The 21,451-nt window shown below is 36.8% G+C and overlaps 1 protein-coding gene across 3 annotated transcripts in view; it reads left to right on the forward strand.

The window, feature by feature from the left end:
• TCP11L1 (t-complex 11 like 1) overlaps positions 1 to 21,451 on the forward strand; it is a 108,844-nt gene that overhangs the window by 58,524 nt on the left and 28,869 nt on the right. For all 3 annotated transcript variants that reach the window (XM_077114355.1, XM_077114356.1, XM_077114354.1), the window contains 3 exons: positions 15,776 to 15,908; positions 18,400 to 18,520; positions 19,227 to 19,447. In XM_077114355.1, the coding sequence (XP_076970470.1) occupies positions 15,776 to 15,908; positions 18,400 to 18,520; positions 19,227 to 19,447 (475 nt within the window). The remainder of the gene's footprint in view (positions 1 to 15,775; positions 15,909 to 18,399; positions 18,521 to 19,226; positions 19,448 to 21,451) is intronic.

Consider the following 21,451-nt stretch of genomic DNA (forward strand, 5'->3'; position numbering starts at 1 on the left):
ATTAAGTCTGGAGTGGTGATTATTATTTCTGGATTTTGAGAGGCTGTTTTATATATAACAACTGATATTTAGAGATAAAGACGAAGCCAAACAGGTTGGGGTTAAAGTAATTCAGAACATAGGGGTAAGAAAGGTAGTGTCTACATTTTAGAACCAGACATACTCTTTGAGACCAGTGTAAGACAGGTTTATTTGATCTGGAACTGAAATTTTCTGTAGTGCATAATCTAATTCAACCTATCTGTGTACTCATTTGAACAACTGAAACACAGAAACACAGAATGAGAAAGAGGTCCTTTAATCCTGTATAGATTATTGTAATGCCTGGAAACATCCTAGAGTATAGTAAGCAGATAATCAGAAAGTATTGTTGAAGTCCCCTGAGGGCGGGGAGAAAGAATATGGAACTATTAAACTTTACCATCAGGGTATCCCGTGATACTGTGTCAAACTTTAGGGACACCCAAGTCAGTAGACCATGCCCTTGATTGTGAGGCTTACTCTTGTGAAACTTACGTAGGTAGTGGAGTAGCTTAGACTACCTACAGGCATGCCTAAGAATTATTTCTGGAGGACCTCTATTGTTGCTCAGATGTGGCCTCAGTCTCTCTAAGCCCAACTGTGCAAGCGAAATCATTGCCCTCCCCCCTATGTGGCACATGACACCCAGGGTGAAAGTCTCCCTGGCGACGTGGCAGAGGAGTCCCAGGGATGAATTCAGACCTGGCACCATGGGATCAACAATTCCATCCTGACCAAAAGGTGGAAAAGAAGTGTAATTATTAAAGTATCAATGGTAGAGAGAGTTCAGATAGAGTGAAGAGGCTACTCTGGAGGTTGCTCTTATACAAGCTTCAGGTAGACCTTGCTACCTATCATAACTTGCCAACCCCCAACCAGGACCATTCCAGTCAATCCTAAAATGTAACTAGGGCAACATATAAGATTCCACAAGGTTCCATGCACTAGAGTAAGTTTCCAGAAACCTACAACCTCCAGATGGTCCCTGGTCCAGAGAAGTCCTGACACCTAGCCCAGCCTCTCCAGAACATCAGATAGTTCCATCTCCCTACCCCATATCAGTGACAGACCCTTCCAATATAAAAAATTTAGAATTGCCATAGCCCAAGCAACCCCAATGAGAGGGATGGAAAGATCAAAGGTAATGGTGAAATTATACATAGAAGATAGGACTTCTATGAATATCAAATGAATATCAGTGCTGAATCATTAAATTGATATCTCTTTTAAGTCTCCAGTATTTTAGAGCAGCTAGAAGTAAAAACCTAAAATTGTGAAATTGTAACCCATGTCAAAGTCTGAAATATGTTCTCTAACTAATTGTGGTGCTGTGCTTGGAAATTTATAGCTTTTTGTATATATGTTATTGTTCACAAAAAGAGAAGGAAAAAGAGTCGATTGTGATGATAAAGTATTTAAGCCCTCTAGCCTCCTAAATCTGGAGCAGCTAGAAGGGAAACTACAAGAGGATCGTTTGGTAGCCCATGACAAACTCTGAGATCTATCCTGTAACAGCTTTTTGAAGAGTGCTTTGAAAACTATTGCTTTTTTATTTCTTTGCTTTGTATGTATGTTATACTATGCAAAAAAAAAAAACAAAACAAACCACTTAAAAAAAAATTCTGTGACGTCATATGGGCCTGAGCTGGGTTTTTTTTTTTGGCTTGGGCAGGCTTGGGGAATCAAACCTGGGTCTCTGGCATGGTAGGTAGAATTCTGCCACTGAGCCACCGTTGCACCCCCCTGAGCTTTTTTTGTGTGTGAAGATTTTTGATGACAGATAGATCTCTTTACTTGTAATTGGTTTGTTGAGATCTGTTTCTTCTTGAGTCAGAATAGGTAATTTACATGTTTCTAGGAATTTGTTCATTTCCTCATCTAAGTTGTCTAGTTTGTTGGCATATAGTTGTTCATAGTATTCTGTTGAAGAAGCCATAAAATATCGCTCATCTGGCTGCTGTGGCTAATTGTTGGAGAAGCCATAAAATATCGCTTACCTGGCTGCCGTGGCTGATGCAAGGCAATAATGATGACCAGTCCCAGAAATCTGCCCTCCGCCCTAGCAACAACGGCCACCAATCCCCATCCGACACGTGTTCCTGCATGCTCCCAGCCTATATAAGTCTGTGCACGTCTTCAATAAAGCGAACGTCTTCCACTCACTCCTGAGGATTGTTTCCTGCGTCGTGTGCTGTGGCTGTGTGTGCTGTGTGATTCAGTACAGCCGCTTACCCCCAGCCATCAGCTACCCAACAGTATTCTCTTATGATTTTTAAAATTTCTTCATGATCTGTGGTAACAGCCTCCCTCTCATTTCTGATTTTGTTTGTGTCCTCTCTTTTTTCTTCGTTTTTCTAGCTGGGGGACCATCAATAGGTCAAGGAATAGGAAATAGGTCAAATATCTTTCCAGATATTTACTGCTTTCTCTAGAAATAATCTTCCTTGATTATTTAAGAGTATATAGTTTAATCTCCATATATTTGTGAAATCTCTGGTTCTTTGGTGATTATTATTTCCAACTTTATTCTGTTATGATGAAGAAAGTACTTTGGATAATATCAATCTTATTAAATTTAAAAAGACTCAGTTTGTGTCCAAGCATGTGATCTATCCTGGAGAATGTTCCATGTATTCTAGAAAAGAATTTATATCCTGGTGTTTTGGGTGTAATGATCTACATATGTCTATTAGATGTAATTCATGTATCTCATTGTTTATGTTCTCTATTTCCTTGTTGATCCTCTGTGTGGTTGTTCTATGTATAATGGAGAGTGGTGTATTGAAGTCTCCCGCTGTTACTGTTGATATTTCTATAGCTCCCTTCATTTTTCCACTGTGTGCTCCATGTACTTTGGAGTTCCTTAGTTGGGAGCATGCACATTTATGATTGTTATTTCTTCCTCGTGAATTGTCCCTTTTATTAATATGTAGTGTCCTTTGTCTCTTAGGACATCTTTACACTTAAAGTCTATTTTGTCTGATATTAATATAGCTACTCCTGCTTTCTTTTGGTTATAGCTTGCATAGAAGATCTTTTTCCAGCCTTTCACGTTCAGTCTAAGTGTCCTTGAGTCTAAGATGGATCTCTTATAAAGGGCATATAGATGGATCATGTTTTTTGAACCATACTGCCTGCCAATCTGTATCTTTTAATTGGTGAGTTTAGCCCATTAACATTCAAAATAATTACTTTAAGAGCAATTCTGGACTCTACCATCTTGTCCCTTAGTTTTTTCTTTTTGTTTTTTTTCTTGTATGCTATATTGCTGGGGTCAAATTTCATTCTTTTTCCATGTGAGTATCCCTTATTGCAGCATCATTTGTTAAATTTTTTTTGTTTGGTTTGGTTTTTTGTTTGTTTGTTTGTTTGTTTGTTTGGAGAAGCGCGTGGGCTGAGAATCAAACCCAGGTCTCCCACATGGCAGGCAAGAATTCTACCATTGAGCTCCCCTAGCACACCCGGTCCTTTAGTTTTTATTTGTCAAATTTATGTATTAGTTTCCTTTTCTCTCTCTTTTTTCCTTTAAACTACTGTTACTCATATTCTTTAATTTTGTGCTCTCCTCCAGACTTCCCTGTCTTGTTTTTTTGTTTTTTTTTTAATCAGCTTTGGCCTCCCTTTACTATTTCTTATAAACCTGGTCTCTTGTTAACTGGTTCTCTCATTCTTTCTTTATCTTTGAAGATTTTAATCTCTCCTTCAATTCTGAAGGTTAAACTTGGCTGGATAAAGAATTTTTGGTTGAAAGCCTTTCTCATTCAGGAACTTAATATATCATACCACTGTCTTCTTGCTTTCGTGGTGCCTGTTCAGTAGTCTGAAGTCAGTCTTAACGTGTTTTCCCTTGTATGTAGTAGATTGCTTTTCTCTTGCTGCTTTCAAGACTTTCTGTTTCTCTTCAGCACCTGACGGTCTTATTAGTATGTGTCTTGAAGTAGACGTATTCAGATTTATTCTATTTGAAAAGGCTATTATTCTTACGTAAAATTTTTGTTTCCTAGACAGAGTACCTGGATGGTTAAGAAAAGCTTTTTTGAAAAAATTAAGCAGATTAGCAGTCTTCATTATTTTTACAGGGACAAAACTAAACTTTTGTATGAATACCTGGTTTAACGCAAAAACTTTCTTTTTAAAAATATATGATAAACACACTTATTAAATTTTGATCAGCAATGACCGTGACAGACTGAATTCAGTTTCATGAACTCCTTTTTACAACTCTCTATATTCATCCAGAGCTTCTAGTCAACAATGACTATAACAAACAAAATTCACCTCCTCCAAGTCTCTGCTACTTTCTGTATCCATTCAGGGCCTGTGGCCAACAATGACTATAAGAAATAAAATCCATTTTTTTAAACTTTCTATCATCTTTCATATCCATTCCACCTATACTTTTAATTTGTCCAAACTGTATATAAGCAGAAATAAACTTAATAATAAATTCACAAAGCTTTTTGAACCTGCATACTTCCCATGAGGAGGTGTGGGGAAGAGGCAGTGATACTACAAAATAATGAAAGAAGGAAGAAATTTATGCTGGGTTGGAACATATCCAGGTATCTCTAAACTTTATATTTAGAATACACAAATGGTTCTTTACAGTATGCATGAAATCTCTCAGTCCAATCCAGTACTACCTTCAAAGATCAGAAAAGCCCAAGTTTGAAATATACTCAGCTTTCCAATAGTTAAGAAATTTATATTCAGAAAAAACCCTAAAATTTTCCACATTATTCTGAAATGTTAAATAATACCAGGAATATATTAGTTTACAAAAATTAAGTTATGCCTTCTAAAAAACCTAATTCAGAGTTCCATTTATTTAAATGCTACTTTCTTATTTAAAGGTCTTACAAATATCTCTTCTATAAGGGCTTCTTAGGTCATTCTTCATCTTTCTGCTTTTAAGATTATTCCAGCATTTTTATTTCTTCATTTTGCTGTCTTACACTATACCCTGTACAAGTATATTCTAACTATAATATAAACTCCTTGAAATTAAGACATACTTTTCTGTTCATGACAGCATTTGCTAACAACAATGTACTGATTGACATTAACAAAGCTACTGCAAATTCAAATTCCTCCGTATACTGAGGTAACAAATGGCCCCATAACCAAAGCCAGATTCATTGAAATCCAGGTAATCAAGGTTATAAAAAAATCCATTTACATTTCCTACTAAACTTAACTGATTTCTTAAATCGAATGTTTGAAACATTAGCATGTTCTTATTTTATTATACTTTATATGTGTTATTATCACGAGGTACATTGCTCATGTACATAGTTCATGTAACCTAACCTAATTAGCTATTAAAAAAATTTTTTTATTAATTTAAAAAAATTACAAGAAACACAAACATTCTTAATATATGCTAATTCCATTCTACATATATAATCAGTAATTCACAATATTATCACATAGTTGCATATTCATCATCATGTTCATTTCTTAGAACATTTGCATCAATTCAGAAAAAGAAATAAAAAGACAACAGAAAAATAAAACAAAAACAGAAAAAAAATTTTACATACCATACCCCTTACCCCTCCCTTTCATTGATCACTAGCATTTCAAACTAAATTTATTTTAACATTTGTTCCCCCTATTATTTATTTTTATTCCATATGTTCTACTCATGTGTTGACAATGTAGATAAAAGGAGCATCAGACACAAGGTTTTCACAATCACACAGTCACATTGTAAAAGCTATATCATTTAACAGTCATCATCAAGAAACATGGCTACTGGAACACAGCTCTACATTTTCAGGCAGTTCCCTCCAGCCTCTCCATTACATCTTGGATAACAAGGTGATATCTACTTATGCGTAAGAATAACCTCCAGGATAACCTCTCGACTCTGTTTGGAATCTCTCAGCCATTGACACTTTGTCTCATTTTACTCTTCCTCCTTTTGGTCGAGAAAGTTTTCTCAATCCCTTGATGCTGGGTCTCAGCTCATTCTAGAATTTTTCCTCAATCCCCTGATGCTGAGTCTCAGCTCATTCTGGAATTTCTGTCCCACGTTGCTAGGAAGGTCCACACCCCTGGGAGTCATGCCCCACATAGACAGGGGGAGGGTGGTGAGTTTGCTTGTTGTGTTGGCTGGAGAGAGAGGCCACATCTGAGCAACAAAAGAGGTTCTGTTGGGGGTGCCTCTTAGGCCTAATTTTAAGTAGGCTTGACCTATCCTTTGTGGGATTAAGTTTCATATGAACAAACTCCAAGACTGGGGGCTCAGCCTATAGCTTTGGTTATCCCCACTGCTTGTGAGAATATCAAGAATTCAACTTGGGGAGGTTGAATTTTCCCGTTCTCCCCATTCCCCGAAGGGGACTTTGCAAATACTTTTCCACTCACTGATCAAATCACTCTGGGATTCATCGGGGAATCACTCTGGACAAACCAACAAAATCTCATGTCTTACCCAAGGTTCCATGTACTTATGTTATTCAACCAACTATCTACATAAGTTATATTAGGAGATGCACTACTCAAAATATAAATTTTGTACCAAATAAACATTTTTTGCTTTAGTCTCACACATAAGTTGAAATTTTAAAATATTAATTACTATTTTCAGCACCCTGCAGTAATGACATTCCTTTGTTCTTCCGTATGCAAAAACATTTTTAAATTTGTACATTTAGTCACCATCATTATACACTCTAGGCATTCCTAGATTATCCCATCTCAGTCTTTATCGTCTTATCTTTCTTTGTGATTTCTTTTATGCCCCCAACCCTCCTCCCTCTATCATTCTCACATTCAGCTTCATTCAGTGTTTAACATAATTGTATTACAATTAGGTAGTATTGTGCTGTCTATTTCTGAGTTTTTATATTCAGTCCTGTTGCACAATCTATATCCCTTCAGCTCTAATTACCCAATATCTTACCCTATTTCTATCTCCTGATGGTCTCTGTTACCAATGAAATATTCCAAGTTTATTCACTAATGTCAGTTCATATCAGTGAGACCGTACAGTATTTGTCCTTTTGTTTTTGGCTAATCACACTCAGCATAATGTCCTTAAGGTCCATCCATGTTGTTACATACTTCATAACTTTATTCTGTCTTACAGATGCATAATATTCCATTGTATGTATATGCCACAGTTTGCTTAGCCACCCATCTCTTATGGACATTGTGGCTGTTTCCATCTCTTGATAATTGTAAATAATGCTGCTATAAACATTGGTGTGCAAATGTCTGTTTGTGTCCTTGCTCTCATGTCCTTTGAGTAGAGACCGCATATGGATGGGTCCTGTTTTTTAATCCATTCTGCCAGTTTGTGTCTTTTGACTGGGTAGTTTAATCCATTAACATTTAGTGTTATTACTGCACGGGTAGTACTTTCTTCTACTATTTTGCCTTCTGGATTTTATATGTCATATCTAATTTTCCTTCTTTTTACCTTTACTCATAGCCTTCCTTTCTACAGTCTTCCACACCTCTCTCTTCTGTCTTTTCATATCTGTCTCTAGTGCTCCCGTTAGTATTTCTTGCATAGCTGGTCTCTTGGTCACAAATTCTCTCAGTGATTTTTTGTCTGAAAATGTTTTACTTTCTCCCTCATTTTTGAAGGACAATTTTGCTGGATATAGAATTCTTGGTTGGCAGTTTTTCTCTTTTAATAATTTAAATATATCATCTCACTGTCTTCTTGCCTCCATAGTTTCTGCTGAGAGATCTATGCATAGTCTTATTGGGCTCCCTTGTACGTGATGGTTTGCTTTTCTCTTGCTGCTTTCAAGATTCTCTCTTTCTCTTTGAGGTCTGACATTCTGATTAGTAAATGTCTTGGAGTACGTCCATTTGGATCTATTCTCTTTGGGGTACGGTGCACTTCTTGGATCTGTAATTTTAAGTCTTAAGAGTTGGGAAATTTTCAGTGATAATTTCCTCCATTAGTTTTTCTCTTCCTTTTCCCTTCTCTTCTCCTTCTGGGACACCTACAACATGTATATTCGTGCGCTTCATACTGTCTTTCAGTCCCCTGAGTCCCTGCTCGTATTTTTCCATTTTTTCCCCTATTTTTTCTTTTTCTTGCCGATTTCAGATGTTTCATCCTCCAGTTCAGAAATCGTATGTTCTGTCTCTTGAAATCTACCATTGTAGGTTTCCATTGCTTTTTTCATCTCTTCTACCGTGCCTTTCATTATCATCAGTTCTGTGATTTGTTTTTCAGACTTTTGATTTCTTCTTTTTGTTCATTCCTTGTTTTCTTTATATCCTCCCTCAATTCATTGATTTGGTTTTTGATGAGGTTTTCCATGTCTGTTCGTATATTCTGAATTAATTGTTTCAGCTCGTGTATCTCATTTGAATGGTTGGTTTGTTCCTTTGACTGGGCCATATCTTCAATTTTCCTAGTATGATTTGTTATTTTTTGCTAGTCTCTAGTCATTTAATAACCTTAATTAGTTTATTCTGGAGATTACTTTCACTTCTTTATCTAGGGTTTTCTTGCTGGATGAATTTCTTGTCTGTCTGTTCTTTGACATTCAGTTCAGCTTTATCTGGACCTCCAGCTTAAGTTTTGTTTAACAGAGGAGAATTTTTCAGTTCTTGTTTTCTTGTTTCTTGCCCTGCTTGCATGGTGCCTTCCCCCCCCCCCCACCCTTAGGAGGGTCTACTTAGGTATTATAGACCGCAGCCAGATTTTCCCAGACCAAGCTGGCCTCCTATCAGGAGGAAAGAGTCACCTGCTTCGGTTTTCCCTGAGGGTGAGACCCAGCAGCTTGAAAGACTCTCCTGTGAAGTCTCTGGGCTCTGTTTTTCTTATCCTGCCCAGTACATGGCGCTTGTCTGCCTTTGGGTCCCACCAGCATAAGATGATGCGGTACCTTTAACTTTGGCAGACTCTCCCTGCTGGGGGAGTGGTGGAGACAGAGGAGAGGTTGTAGGCTGGTTTTAATGGCTTCAAATTACCAAGCCCTGGTGTCTGAATTCCTTGAGAGAGGGATTCCACCTGAGTTGGGCTTCACCCCTCTCCTGGGGAAGGCATAGGCTCCAGACAAGCCCTCAAACGAGCTTGTTTCTACCTATGCCTGGGGCAATTGCAGCCTGAGGAGCCCTGCCGCAGTATCCAAAGGCAGTCAAGCCTTTGTAGAAACACAGCCACAAAAACCTCTGTTTCCTTCTTTTTTCCCCCTTTTTCCATCAGCCCTGCCCCCTTGGCACTGGGGCAAAAATGAGCAACCTCTGCTTTGACCAGGTTCACCTGAGCTGGGGGCCTATTTTTAGTAGTCAGCATTCGTTAATTAATTCCACAATTGGCGTTTGGTTGGGCTCAGCCCCTGCTGCTGGTAAAGTCTCTTTCCCTTCTGGGAAGCAGCCTGTGGGGGAGGGTGCCGGCCGCCGTGGCTTAGGGAATTCACGGTTCTGGGGGGGCTCGCAGCCGGTCCAGCTGGTCCAGATTGGGGCATGCTGTGTGTCTGGTCACTGATGTGTCCCCAGGAGCTGTTCTGCACTGTGTCTGGTTATTTAGTAGTTGTTCTGGAGGACAAACTAAAATGCACTCATTGTTAAGCCGCCACCTTGGCCTGGAAGTCCTTGCCAATACTTTTTGATTATCTGCTTAATGTACTCTAGGATGTATCCAGGTATTCCAGTAATCTATACAGGATTTAAAGGACCTTTTTCTTATTCTGTCCTCCCTGTGTTTCAGTTGTTCAAATGAGCTATATAGCTAGGTTGAATTAGATTATGCACTACAGAAAATTTCAGTTTCAGACCAAATAAAACTTTCTTCCAATGGTCTCAAAGAGTATGTGTGGTCTAAAATATAGACAATTTTTCTTACTCCTATGTTCTGAATTACTTTAACCCCAACCTGTTTGTCTTTGTTCTTATTTCTAAATATCAGGTTATATATATGAAACAGCCTCTCAGAAATCCAGAAATAATAATCACCAGTCCAGACTTAATATATCTGCTCTAAATGCTTACAATCTAGGCCCTTCTTTTCTAATAAGCATTTTCTAAAGGTGACCATACCTTTAGAAAAAGTTCTTTTGTTTCTGGCTTATTTTGTCTCACCAAATGTTCAATATGTTCATTCACATTGTTGCATGCCTCACGACTTTATTCCTTATTGTAGCAGCAGAATCTTTGTTCATAAGTATATACCATCATTCACCAATCTACTTCCAGTGCATCCTTCACCCACCTGCATTCATTGGACATCATGTAGAGGGCCCAAAGTCAACAGCCCATCACCATTCTCAATTTTAGATAATCTCATCATTCCCAAGAGACAGAAAACCAATAAACACACCCTCTCCAAATAGGAGATCTAAGCCTCCTCTTAACTCTTGTCCCTCCCCCAAATTATTTACCACTGCTGTTGCTGAGGTAGTGCTGATGATTTCCTTTTGAACATAGCTCATAGCATGCAGTAGCAGTTTTCCCCCTTGCTCTGGACGTAAACACTCTTTATATAAGTATCATATCTTTGAAGTAAAGCTTGCGAGAACTAATTCATATTTCTAGTGTTAATCAGTGGGACGTGTAGGTCTATACAACCCCTTTCGGTATTGTTCATCTTCAATATGGTAATATTAATTATAGACCCACTAGAGAACCACCTTCACTCCTGTTACCTTACATTGGCATTCAACCTTATTAGCTAACAGTTCACCCATCTCTAGCTTCTATGTATCTCTAAGTCCCCTTTATTCTGTATTATAAGCCTCTGGTTATACATTTATGCTGGTCATAAAAGTGGAATCATACAGTATCGATCCTTTTGTGTTTGTCTTATTTCACTCAGCATTATGTCCTCAAGGCTCATCCGTCTTGTTATGTGCTTCAGGATGTCATTTTGTCTTACTGCTGCATAATATTCCATCGTATGTATATACCACATTTTGTTGATCCACTCGTCTGTTGGTGGGCATTTGTTTTGTTTCCATCTTTTGGTGATTCTGAATAATGCTGCTATGAACATCGGCGTACAAATGTCTGTTTGTGTCATCGCTTTCAGCTCTTCTGGGTAAATACCAAGTAGTACCTGGGTCATAGGGCAGCTCGATATTTAGTTTCCTAAGGAACCGCTGAACAGTCTTCCATAGTGGCTGCACCATTATACATTTCTGCCAGCAGTGCATAAGTGTCCCAGTTTCTCCACAACCTTTCCAACATTTGTAGTTTCCTGTTTGTTTAATAGCAGCCATTCTTATAGGTATGAGGTGGTATCTCATTGTAGTCTTGATCTGCATTTCCCTTATAGCCGTGAAAATGAGCATATCTTCAGGTGTTTTTGAGCCATCTGTCTTAGCTCTTCAGAAAAATGCCTATTCATGTCTTTAGCCCTTTTTATAATCAGGTTGTTTGTTGTTTTGTTATTGAGTTGTAGGATTTCTTTGTATACACAGGAAATCAAACCTTTGTCTGATATGTGATTTCCAAATATTTTCTCCCATTGAGTTGTCTGCTTCTTCACTTTTTTGACAAAGTCTTTTGAGGTGCAGAAGCAGTTGATTTTGAGGAGTTCCCATTTGTCTATTTTTTTCTTTTGTTTCTTGTGCTTTGGGTGTAAAGTTTAGGAAGGTACCTCCTATTACTAGGTCTTGAAAATGTTTCCCTACATTTTCTTCTAGGAGCTTTATGGTGCTAGTTCTTATATTTAGATGTTTGATCCACTCTGAGTTAATTTTTGTGTAGGGTGTAAGAGAGGGGTCCTCTTTCATTCTCTTGGCTATTGATATCCAGTTCTTCCATGCCCAATTATTGAAAAGACTATTTTGTCCCAGTTCAGAGGATTTGGGGGCCTTGTCAAAAATCAGTTGACCATAGGTTTGGTAGTCTGTTTCTACACCTTCAATTCGATTCCATTGGTCAATTGTTGCTATTTTGAATGGAATTTTTCCCTGACTCCTTAGCTAGCTCATTGCTTGTGTGTAGAAATGTTACTGATTTTTGCACACTAATTTTATATCCTGCTACCTTGCTGAATTTGTTTATTAGCTCAAGTAACTTTGCTGTGATTTCTCAGGATCTTCCAAGTGTAGTATCATATCATCTACAAACAATGAGAGTTTTACTTCTTTCTTTCCAATTTGGATGCCTTTTATTTCTTTGTCTTTCCTGATTGCTCTAGCTAGAACTTCTAGCACATTGTTAAATAATAGTGGTGATAGTGGGCATCTTTGTCTTGTTCCTAATCTTAGGGGGAAAGCTTTCGGTCTCTCTCGTTTTAGTACAATGCTGGCTATCAGTTTTTCATATATTCCCTTTATCATATTGAGGTAGTTACCTTTGATTCCTATCTTTTGGAGTGTTTTTGTCAGAAAAGGATGCTGAATTTTATCAAATGCTTTTTCAGCATCAATCGAGATGATCATATGATTTTTCCCTTTCAATTTGTTAATGTGGTGTATTACATTAATTGATTTTCTTGTGTTTAACCATCCTTGCATTCCTAGTATAAACCCCACTTGGTTGTGGTGTATAATTCTTTAAATATGCTGTTGGATTCGATTTGCTAATATTTTATTGAGATTTTTTTTTTCATGGCCAGGCACCGGGAATTGAACCTGGGTCTCTGGCATGGCAGGCAAGAACTCTGCCTGCTCCATCACCGTGGCCCACCCTTTATTGAGAATTTTTGCTTCTGTTTTCATTAGGGAGATTGGCCTGTAGTTTTCCTTTTGTAGAGCATCTTTACCCTGTTTTGGTATTAAAATATTAGCTTCATAAAATGAATTAGGTAGAGTTTCTTTTTTCTCAGTTTTTTGGAAGAGTTTGAGCAGGATTGGTGTTAGTTCTTTTTGGGATGTTTGATAAAATTCCCCTGTGAAGCTATTTGGCCCTGGGCTTTTCTTTGTAGGAAGATTTTTGATGACTGAATCTCTTTACTTGTGATTGGTTTGTTGAGACCTTCTATTTCTTCCTGAGTCAATGTAGCTTGTTTGTCTCCAGGAATTTGTCTATTTCATCTAAGTTGTCTAGTTTTTGGCGTATAGTTGTTCAGAGTATCCTCTGATGATTTCTTTTATTTCTTCAGGGTCTGTGGTAATGCACCCTTCTCACTTCTGATTTTATTTCATCCTCTCTCTTTTTTCTTTGTTAGTCTTGCTAATGGCCCATCAATTTTATTGATTTTCTCAGAGAACTAACTTTTGGTTTAATTGATTCTTCCTATTGTTCTTTTGTTTTCCCATTGATTTATCTCTGCTTTAATCTTTGTTATTTCTCTTCTTCTATTTGCTATGGCGTTAGTTTGCTGTTCTTTCTCTAATTCCTCCAGGTATGCTGTTAAGTCCTCGATTTTTGCTCTTTTTTGTTTTTTTATAGGCATTTAGGGCAATAAATTTCCCTCTCAGCATAGCCTTTGCCACATCCCATAAGCTTTGATAAGTTGTGTTCTCATTTTCATTCATCTCCAGATAGCTACTGATTTTTCTAGCAATTTCTTCTTTGACCCACTGGTTCTTCAAGAGTGTGTTGTTTAATCTCCATATATTTGTGAATGTTCTCATTCTTTGGTGGTTATTGAGATCCAGCTTCATCCCATTGTGATCAGAAAAAGTGCTTTGAATAATTCCACTATTTTAAAATTTATACAGTCTTGTTTTGTGTCCCAGCATATGATCTATCCTGGAGAATGTTCCATGAGCACTAGAGATGAATATATAACCTTGTGCTTTGGGGTGCAATGAGCTATATATGTCTGTCTGTTAGGTCTAATTCATTTATCAAGTTTTTTAACTTCTCTGTTTCCTTTTTGATCTGCTGTCTGGTTGTCCTATCTATAGAGGAGAGTGGTGTATCAAAGTCTTCTACTATTATTGTTGAAACATCTGTCTCTCCCTTCAATTTTGCCAATGTCTGTCTCATGTACTTTGAAGCTCCTTGATTGGGAGCATAACATTTATGATTGTTATACCTTCTTGGTGAATTGGCCCTTTAGTTAGTATATAGTGTCCTTCTTTGTCTCTTATAATGTCCTTACATTAAAAATCTATTTTCTCCGACTTTAGTATAGCTACTCCTGCTTTCTTTTGGTTACAACTTGCATGGAATATACTTTTCCATCCTTTCACTTCCAATCTATTTGTATCCTTGTGTTTAAAATGAGTCTCTTCTAAGCAGCATATAGCTGGATTATATTTCTTAATTCGTTCTTCCAATCTGTATCTTTTAATTGGTAAATTTAGTCTGCTGACATACAAAGTTATTACTGAAAAGGCTTTTCTTGAATCTACCATCTTATCTTTTTTATTTTATTTGTCAGATCTATATATTACTTTCTCTCTTTCTCTTTGTATTCTAGAATTACCCTTAGTGGTACTCTTCAATTCTGTGCCCTCCTCCAGACCTTCCTCTCCAGTCTTTTTTTTTTTCAGCCAGCAGGGCTCCTTTTAGTAATTCTTGTAGGGCCAGTCTCTTGTTGACAAATTCTTTCAGGACTTCTTTGTTGTGAAAACTTTAATCTCCCCCTCAGTTTTGAAGGACAATTTGACTGGGTACAGAATTCTTGGCTGGAAGTCTTTCTCTTTCAGGATTTTGAATATATCATACCAATGCCTTCTCACCTCCAGACTGCTAGTTGAGTAGTCTGAACTCAGTCTTATTTGGTTTCACTTGTATATGGTAGAATGTTTTTCTCTTGCCACTTTCAGGGTTTTCTGCTTCTCTTCAACATTTGATAGACTGATTAGTATGTGTCATGGGGAAGGCCTTGACACATACACATGGATTTATTCTGTTTGGAGTTTGTTGGGCTTCACTGACTTATATATTTATGTCCTTTATGAGGGTTGGAAAGTTTTCCCCCACTACATCCTCAACTACTCTTCTTAGCCCTTCACTCTTCTCTTCTCCTTCAGGGACAGCAATAATACTTCTATTTGTGTGCTTTGTGTTGCCTACCATTTCCCTGAGATCCAGTTCAATTTTTCCATCTTTTTTGCCATTTGCTGTTTTGAGTCTTCAAAGTCAATTATCCTGTCCTGTGTATCACTTATTCTTTCTTCTGTCTCTTCAAATCTGGTGGTGTGCCTCTAGTATGTTCTTTATTTGGTCAGCAAAGTCTTTAATCCTGTGATATCTGCTATTTTTCTATTTATTCTTTCAAATTTCTCTTTATCCTCTTCTGCTGTCTTCTTGTTCTCCTTTATGTCATTTGCTATCCCACTAATTTTATTAAGTAGAGTTGTATGAACATCTTTGATTAGTTACAACATCTTTGTCTCCTCCAGTGTTTTAGTTTGGTCATTGGGCAGGGCTTTACCTGTCTGCGTTGTGATATAATTAGTGATCTTCTGCTGTCTTTGTGACATATAAATATCTGGATCGATTTACTTTGGGAGTTGATTTCTTTCAGTAGTCTAAGGCCTTGTGTTTGGGGGATGGTTGTACAGCAGGGAGCAGGGTAAGACGTGGAGTACTCAGTACAGTGATTGGTTTTAGGGCAGGTATAGACGCAGGTTGGGGATGTTATGCTGATGCTTGTGAATGTGGGTGCCCAGAGGCCAGGGAGTATGTAGCTGTGCAGTTGCACCAATCTGATGGATGTAACCCTGGTGTGTGTTGGTCTAAGGCATGGGGCCCTTTGTGCGCATGCGTAGAGGTATGGCAGCAGGTCGGCATTATACCTTTGTGGAATGGGGGCAGATGTGACCCGGCTGTGCAGGTCAGCACTTTCTCAGAGCTGGGAGGTGTCCTCCGTCTTGTTTTAATAGAAATTCTAATCTAGAGAAAAAAAATCTCTTACTTTGGGTTTTTGTTACAGCTAGCCCTCCTCGATTTGTGACAGTAGAAGAACTCTTGGAGACAGCGAAAGGAGTTACTAACATGGCTCTAGCCCATGAAATTGTAGTAAATGGAGACTTTCAGATTAAACCAGTTGAATTACCAGAAGACAGGTAAGATGGTTACTAGGTTGTCTTGTTTAGTAGGAGAATGCTGTTATTTCCCAATTCTAGGTATATTTCCTTTAGTGGATACTAATATATTCAAATATTTTTTCTTTTTGTACATTATTACTAAAAAAATATTCTTATGCTAGGAATTACTAGAGTTTGAAAGTAGATCTCAGGACCATTTATCCTTCAAATGTAAATGATGAATTTACATTTGGAGAATCTTTCTTGACTGCTTCCCTCTACACAATTCAGTTTAGCCATCTCATCTTGTGTTTTCATTTCATTGTTTTGTTACTGTACAAAAGCAGTGGATTCCTTTTTTTTTTTGCATGGATAGGCACTGGGAATCGAGCCCAGGTCTCCGGCATGGCAGGCGAGAACTCTGCCTATTGAGCCACCGTGGCCCACCCCACAGTAGATTCTTTTGCCCAATGCACTCGAATGACTAATTTCTGAGACACCAGAGTTTCAAAGAGAGATAAAGTTTATTACTAGGCACCCAACAGGAGGTTAGATGGTCTATGTGACACAAAATCATTCTCCCTGAACTGTAGTAATTCTGGTAGTTTTATAAAATTAAACAATGGGCAGGTTTAGGATAATGAACACAGTGGCCCCAGGTCATGTAATTAGAGGTGATCTAATTATTAAGCATGTGCAGATTGATGACATGCTTAGTCACAGAATGTATGTAAGAAAATGCAGCCTTAATATGATAATGGGTGTGATTTCTAGTTTTATGATGAGGTATAGGTGACTTGTATGTTTAAGTCTACACTACTGTGCATTTCAGGCAGGCCCATTTTGATTAGCTCCAGTCTCGGTTATCAAGATAACTTTGTACTTTAGGTGGGTTAGTTCTGGACTGACCCTGGACTCTTCATTAATAAACGTTTTGGGCTGTCTTTAGTGATTACAAGACTCTAAAGTTGAAAAACTGGATAAATGGGTACAAATGATGTTTAATCTCAAGGTTTCTAAGTCACAAGGGTAGAAGAAGGCTTACAATCATTATCAGAGATCAGGGCAGCTAGATTACAATTCAGAGATTTCTGGTATTTCCCTCTGTCTACTTCAATATACCAGAAAGCAAAAAGGAATATCTGTATAATGATTCAGTAATCAAAATCATCCCTAAAATCCTACTTTCTTAGTTACAGTTTCATATATTTTCTTAGTAACTATCACATTGTATGTAGTTCTTAATATACTTGCTGTTTTCACCAGATTGTAAACTCCATGAAGGCAAGGACTAGGCATTATTCTCTGTATCTCTAGTGCCTGGCACATATCACTTTTCATCGAATTTAAAACACTATCAATTGTAATGGATGCCTTTTTAAAATGTATTGACATATGAAAGAAAAAGCCCATTGTAATTGTAAAAATGCTATCAGTTTTAAGAAAGACCTAAGAATCAGAGATGTTAGGATGTGAAAAAAAAATGTTTGTTTTAAAATGAAATATGGGTCTAGGTCCGCTTCTTTGAGCAGTTCATTGACGTCAGGACTCTGGGTTGGTATGTCTGTAATTCTTTTGTCCTTTTCTTCATGACTGCAAAATGGCTGCTGCAGCTTCAAGTATATTCCATCATATACCAGCATTCCAGGAAGGAGGGAACATGGTTGGTAGAGTTGGCTTTGCTTTTTAAAGGGAGGAACATTTTTCCCTGAAGTCCCCGGCAGGCGTGTTCTAATACTTTGTTAGTTCAAACTTGGTCATATGCTGTCCCTGACTTGAAGTGAGCCTGGGAAAGCTTGAATCTGGCAATGGGAATAGAAATGCTGTGAAGGGCTTAAATCAATTTGATTTATTCTCTAAGACAGAGAATATTGTGTTGGGGTTCTATTAGCAAAGAAGGAAGAATGCCTACTAGGTTGGCAAGCTACAATGTTTCCTACAGAAGAATATGACTAAATATGACTTTACAGACATTTCTTATATGTCTGTAAAGATAGTATTTGCTTTTTCACATTAAGAGATGTTACATATGGTTGCTGTAGTATGGTATATAATTAAACAATTGCCTCATATATACGTGTATTTAGGAAATAAAATCCTTCAACCTTTAAACATACTGAATTATTAATAACTACTTAACTTTTTAAGATAACTAATTATTTTAAACTAATTGATCATAAATATTTTTGAAAACTTGCTGATTTCAGGGCATAAAAAATTTATAACTCTGAATTTTCTACTTTCTTTTTATTGTATGATGTAGTTATATAGTGATAATGGGATTAATGTCTGCCATTTAATTAATTGAAAGTTGTTTTTCGCAATGAGGTAATTATTGAAAGCTGACTAAAATAATAAATAGCAATTTACTAAAAATAGCGTATGTCATTGGTTTAAGGATGTTTGGGAAATTTTTCTTGATCTAAATTATTTTTAAAATTTTCACCATAAACACAGAATTTGTGCTTTTGAAAGTGATTAGAGACACAGATATTTTGGTTTTCATCTTTTGTTTTTCATTTGCCTCCAGCTTGGAGAAGAGAATAAAGGAAATTGTACATAAAGCTTTTTGGGATTGTTTGAGTGTCCAGCTAAGTGAAGACCCCCCGACATATGGCCATGCGATCAAACTTGTGGGGGAAATCAAAGAGGTGAGACAAAGAGTGATTCCTTATCAGAGAAAATTGTAATGATTTTATGGTGTATGAAGAGTATTTATTCAACTCCTCTGTGTTAACTGCAACAGAAGACTTCAAAGAAATTGAAAAATCAAGAAGTTAAATTATTTACCAAAGTCTGAATTGAGTATTTTGGGCTTAATAGTACCCTTTGGACCTTGCTATTTTTTTATTTCAAGAAAGCCATAATAACCTGAAGGCATTACTGTTGTAAATGAAGAAAAAGTCATCTTTCTAAACAAAATTATTTAAATAAAACAGAAGTTATTTTACAAAATATAGGTGGTTTATAAACTCCTTAACAGGTATGGACACATTCAATTTATTTAAACAGTGATTCATGGTCTGTGCGATAATGAGGCAGTTGGTGGGAGGAAACAATGCTTTTAGCAGTGGTGTCAAAGAAGAAACATATCCATGGAAATTAGTATCTGTGTTTGACTTACAGACTCACATTAATAAGTGTGTTTTCCATTTCTCACCTTCAAAAGTTTTTTTAGTTGATGCTACCTGGAGTATAAATGGAAGTTTAAATGGTTATTCTAAATGATTTGTAAGCATCTGCTTTTCTGTAGATTTGTTGAATAAGAGGTTCAAAATATATGCAAAGTTACAGTGGCAATTGGCAAACCCTTATTTGGATATTGTAAATTCCTTTGTATGTTATGCTCTCTTGCAGACTCTCTTATCTTTCTTGCTGCCTGGTCACACTAGACTGAGAAACCAGATAACAGAAGTCTTGGATCTGGATCTGATAAAGCAAGAAGCAGAAAATGGGGCCCTAGACATTTCAAAGTTGGCTGAATTCATTATTGGTATGATGGGGACACTATGTGCACCTGCTCGTGATGAGGAAGTTAAGAAATTAAAGGACATTAAGGAAATAGTGCCCCTTTTCAGGTATGGAAATTGTATTAATCACACCCAGCACACCTAAAATGCAGAGCCTATTTTCAAATTTAGACTTCCTCAAGTCTAGGTACTCATGCATTTAAAAACTTCAAAACCCAGACGTTTTGAAAAATATAAAGAAGTAGAGAAAAGAAAAAAAAAATTCACCCATGATTTTACCATTCAAAGGCAGCCACAGTTATCATTTTGGATATATATGTTTTAATCTTTTTTTACTGAAACTTCTTATTTTGAAAAATTCCAAACTGACAGAAAGGTTATAGCACTCATATACCCTTCACCTGGATTCAGCAGTTTTTAACACTTTTTTCACATTTGCTGTATCTTTTCTTTATACACGTGTGTGTATTTTTTTTCTGAACCAATCTGAGAGTTAATGACAGACATTGTGACACTTCATCCTAAAATATTTCAGCCCCTTAGTACCTCATAAGAAATATGGTCTGGATGTTCTTCTACATAATCATAATACAACTAAAACACTCAAGAAATTTAATATTAATATAATCCTGTTAACTAACATATATAGTTCATACATCTTGTAGTCTTACGAATATTTATTTTTAATTATATTTAAATGTGATCAAATTTTTATAATTTTATGTTAATATGGCAAAGGATTAATATGTTGCCTGAGAATTTTATACATAAACAGATAAGATAATATGCATCAAAAGTGCTACTTAGCAACATTACGTATGGGGAAAATGAAACTCCATTGGTAAATTGCACCTGGAATTTAAAGAATGATAACAAACTCTAAAAACCAGTTGTTTGGACTTCCCTGAATAGGGCAATTCTTATAACTGGCTATGTCCCTTGTGGGGACTCTAGAAGCCATGTTATGGAGTTGTTGTCAAATATATAGGCTCCTGGGGGACATGAGGCTCCGGAAGCCTTCTGATGTGGCTCTTTGTGCACTGAGGGGTCTGTGTTATGTCTGTGAATTCTGCTGAAGAGGAATGTCTGGTGTTGCCCCGATGGCAAGCTCTGTTCTTACTCTGTGGCTTCTGTATAGATGATGCCAAATGTGGCCTATGGTAGGCCTGTGAGTCTGAATATTTAGTGGAACCTAAGAAGACCCACTGGTGGGCATTACAGACCTGATTTTTCTATTCTTATACCCTAATCATTGTATTTATATTAATTTTTAATTGAAATTACTATTGAAATCATTGTAGATTCATATGTAGCTGTGAGAAGTAATAAAGAGATCCCTCATATCTTTGTTTAGTTTTGCCCAGTGGTAACATTTTGCATACCTGTTGTATAATATCACAACCAGGATATTGACATTGGTACAGTCTACTGATCTTCTTTAGATTTCCTGTTTTATTTTATTTTATTATTTTTTTTTTTTGAGGGCAAATGTTTCCTTTATTTTTAGGATTTGATTTTTTTTTTTAATTATCGGAAAAAAAAGGAAAAGAAATTAACACAACATTTAGAAATCATACCATTCTACATATGCAATCAGTAATTCTTAACATCATCACATAGATGCATGATCATCGTTTCTTAGTACATTTGCATCGGTTTAGAGGAACTAGCAACACAACAGAAAAAGATATAGAATGTTAATATAGAGAAAAGAAATAAAAGTAGTAATAATAGTAAAAAAAAAAACAAAAAAACCCCTATAGCTCAGATGCAGCTTCATTCAGTGTTTTAACATGATTGCTTTACAGTTAGGTATTATTGTGCTGTCCATTTTTGAGTTTTTGTATCTAGTCTGTATCCCTTCAGCTCCAATTACCCATTATCTTACCCTGTTTCTAACTCCTGCTGGACTCTGTTACCAATGACATATTTCAAGTTTATTCTCGAATGTCCGTTCACATCAGTGGGACCATACAGTATTTGTCCTTTAGTTTTTGGCTAGACTCACTCAGCATAATATTCTCTAGGTCCATCCATGTTATTACATGCTTCATAAGTTTATCTTGTCTTAAAGCTGCATAATATTCCATAGTATGTATATACCACAGTTTA

The sequence above is a fragment of the Tamandua tetradactyla genome, chromosome 8 (genome assembly GCF_023851605.1).
Source record: "Tamandua tetradactyla isolate mTamTet1 chromosome 8, mTamTet1.pri, whole genome shotgun sequence".
Classification (NCBI taxonomy): Eukaryota; Metazoa; Chordata; class Mammalia; order Pilosa; family Myrmecophagidae; genus Tamandua; species Tamandua tetradactyla.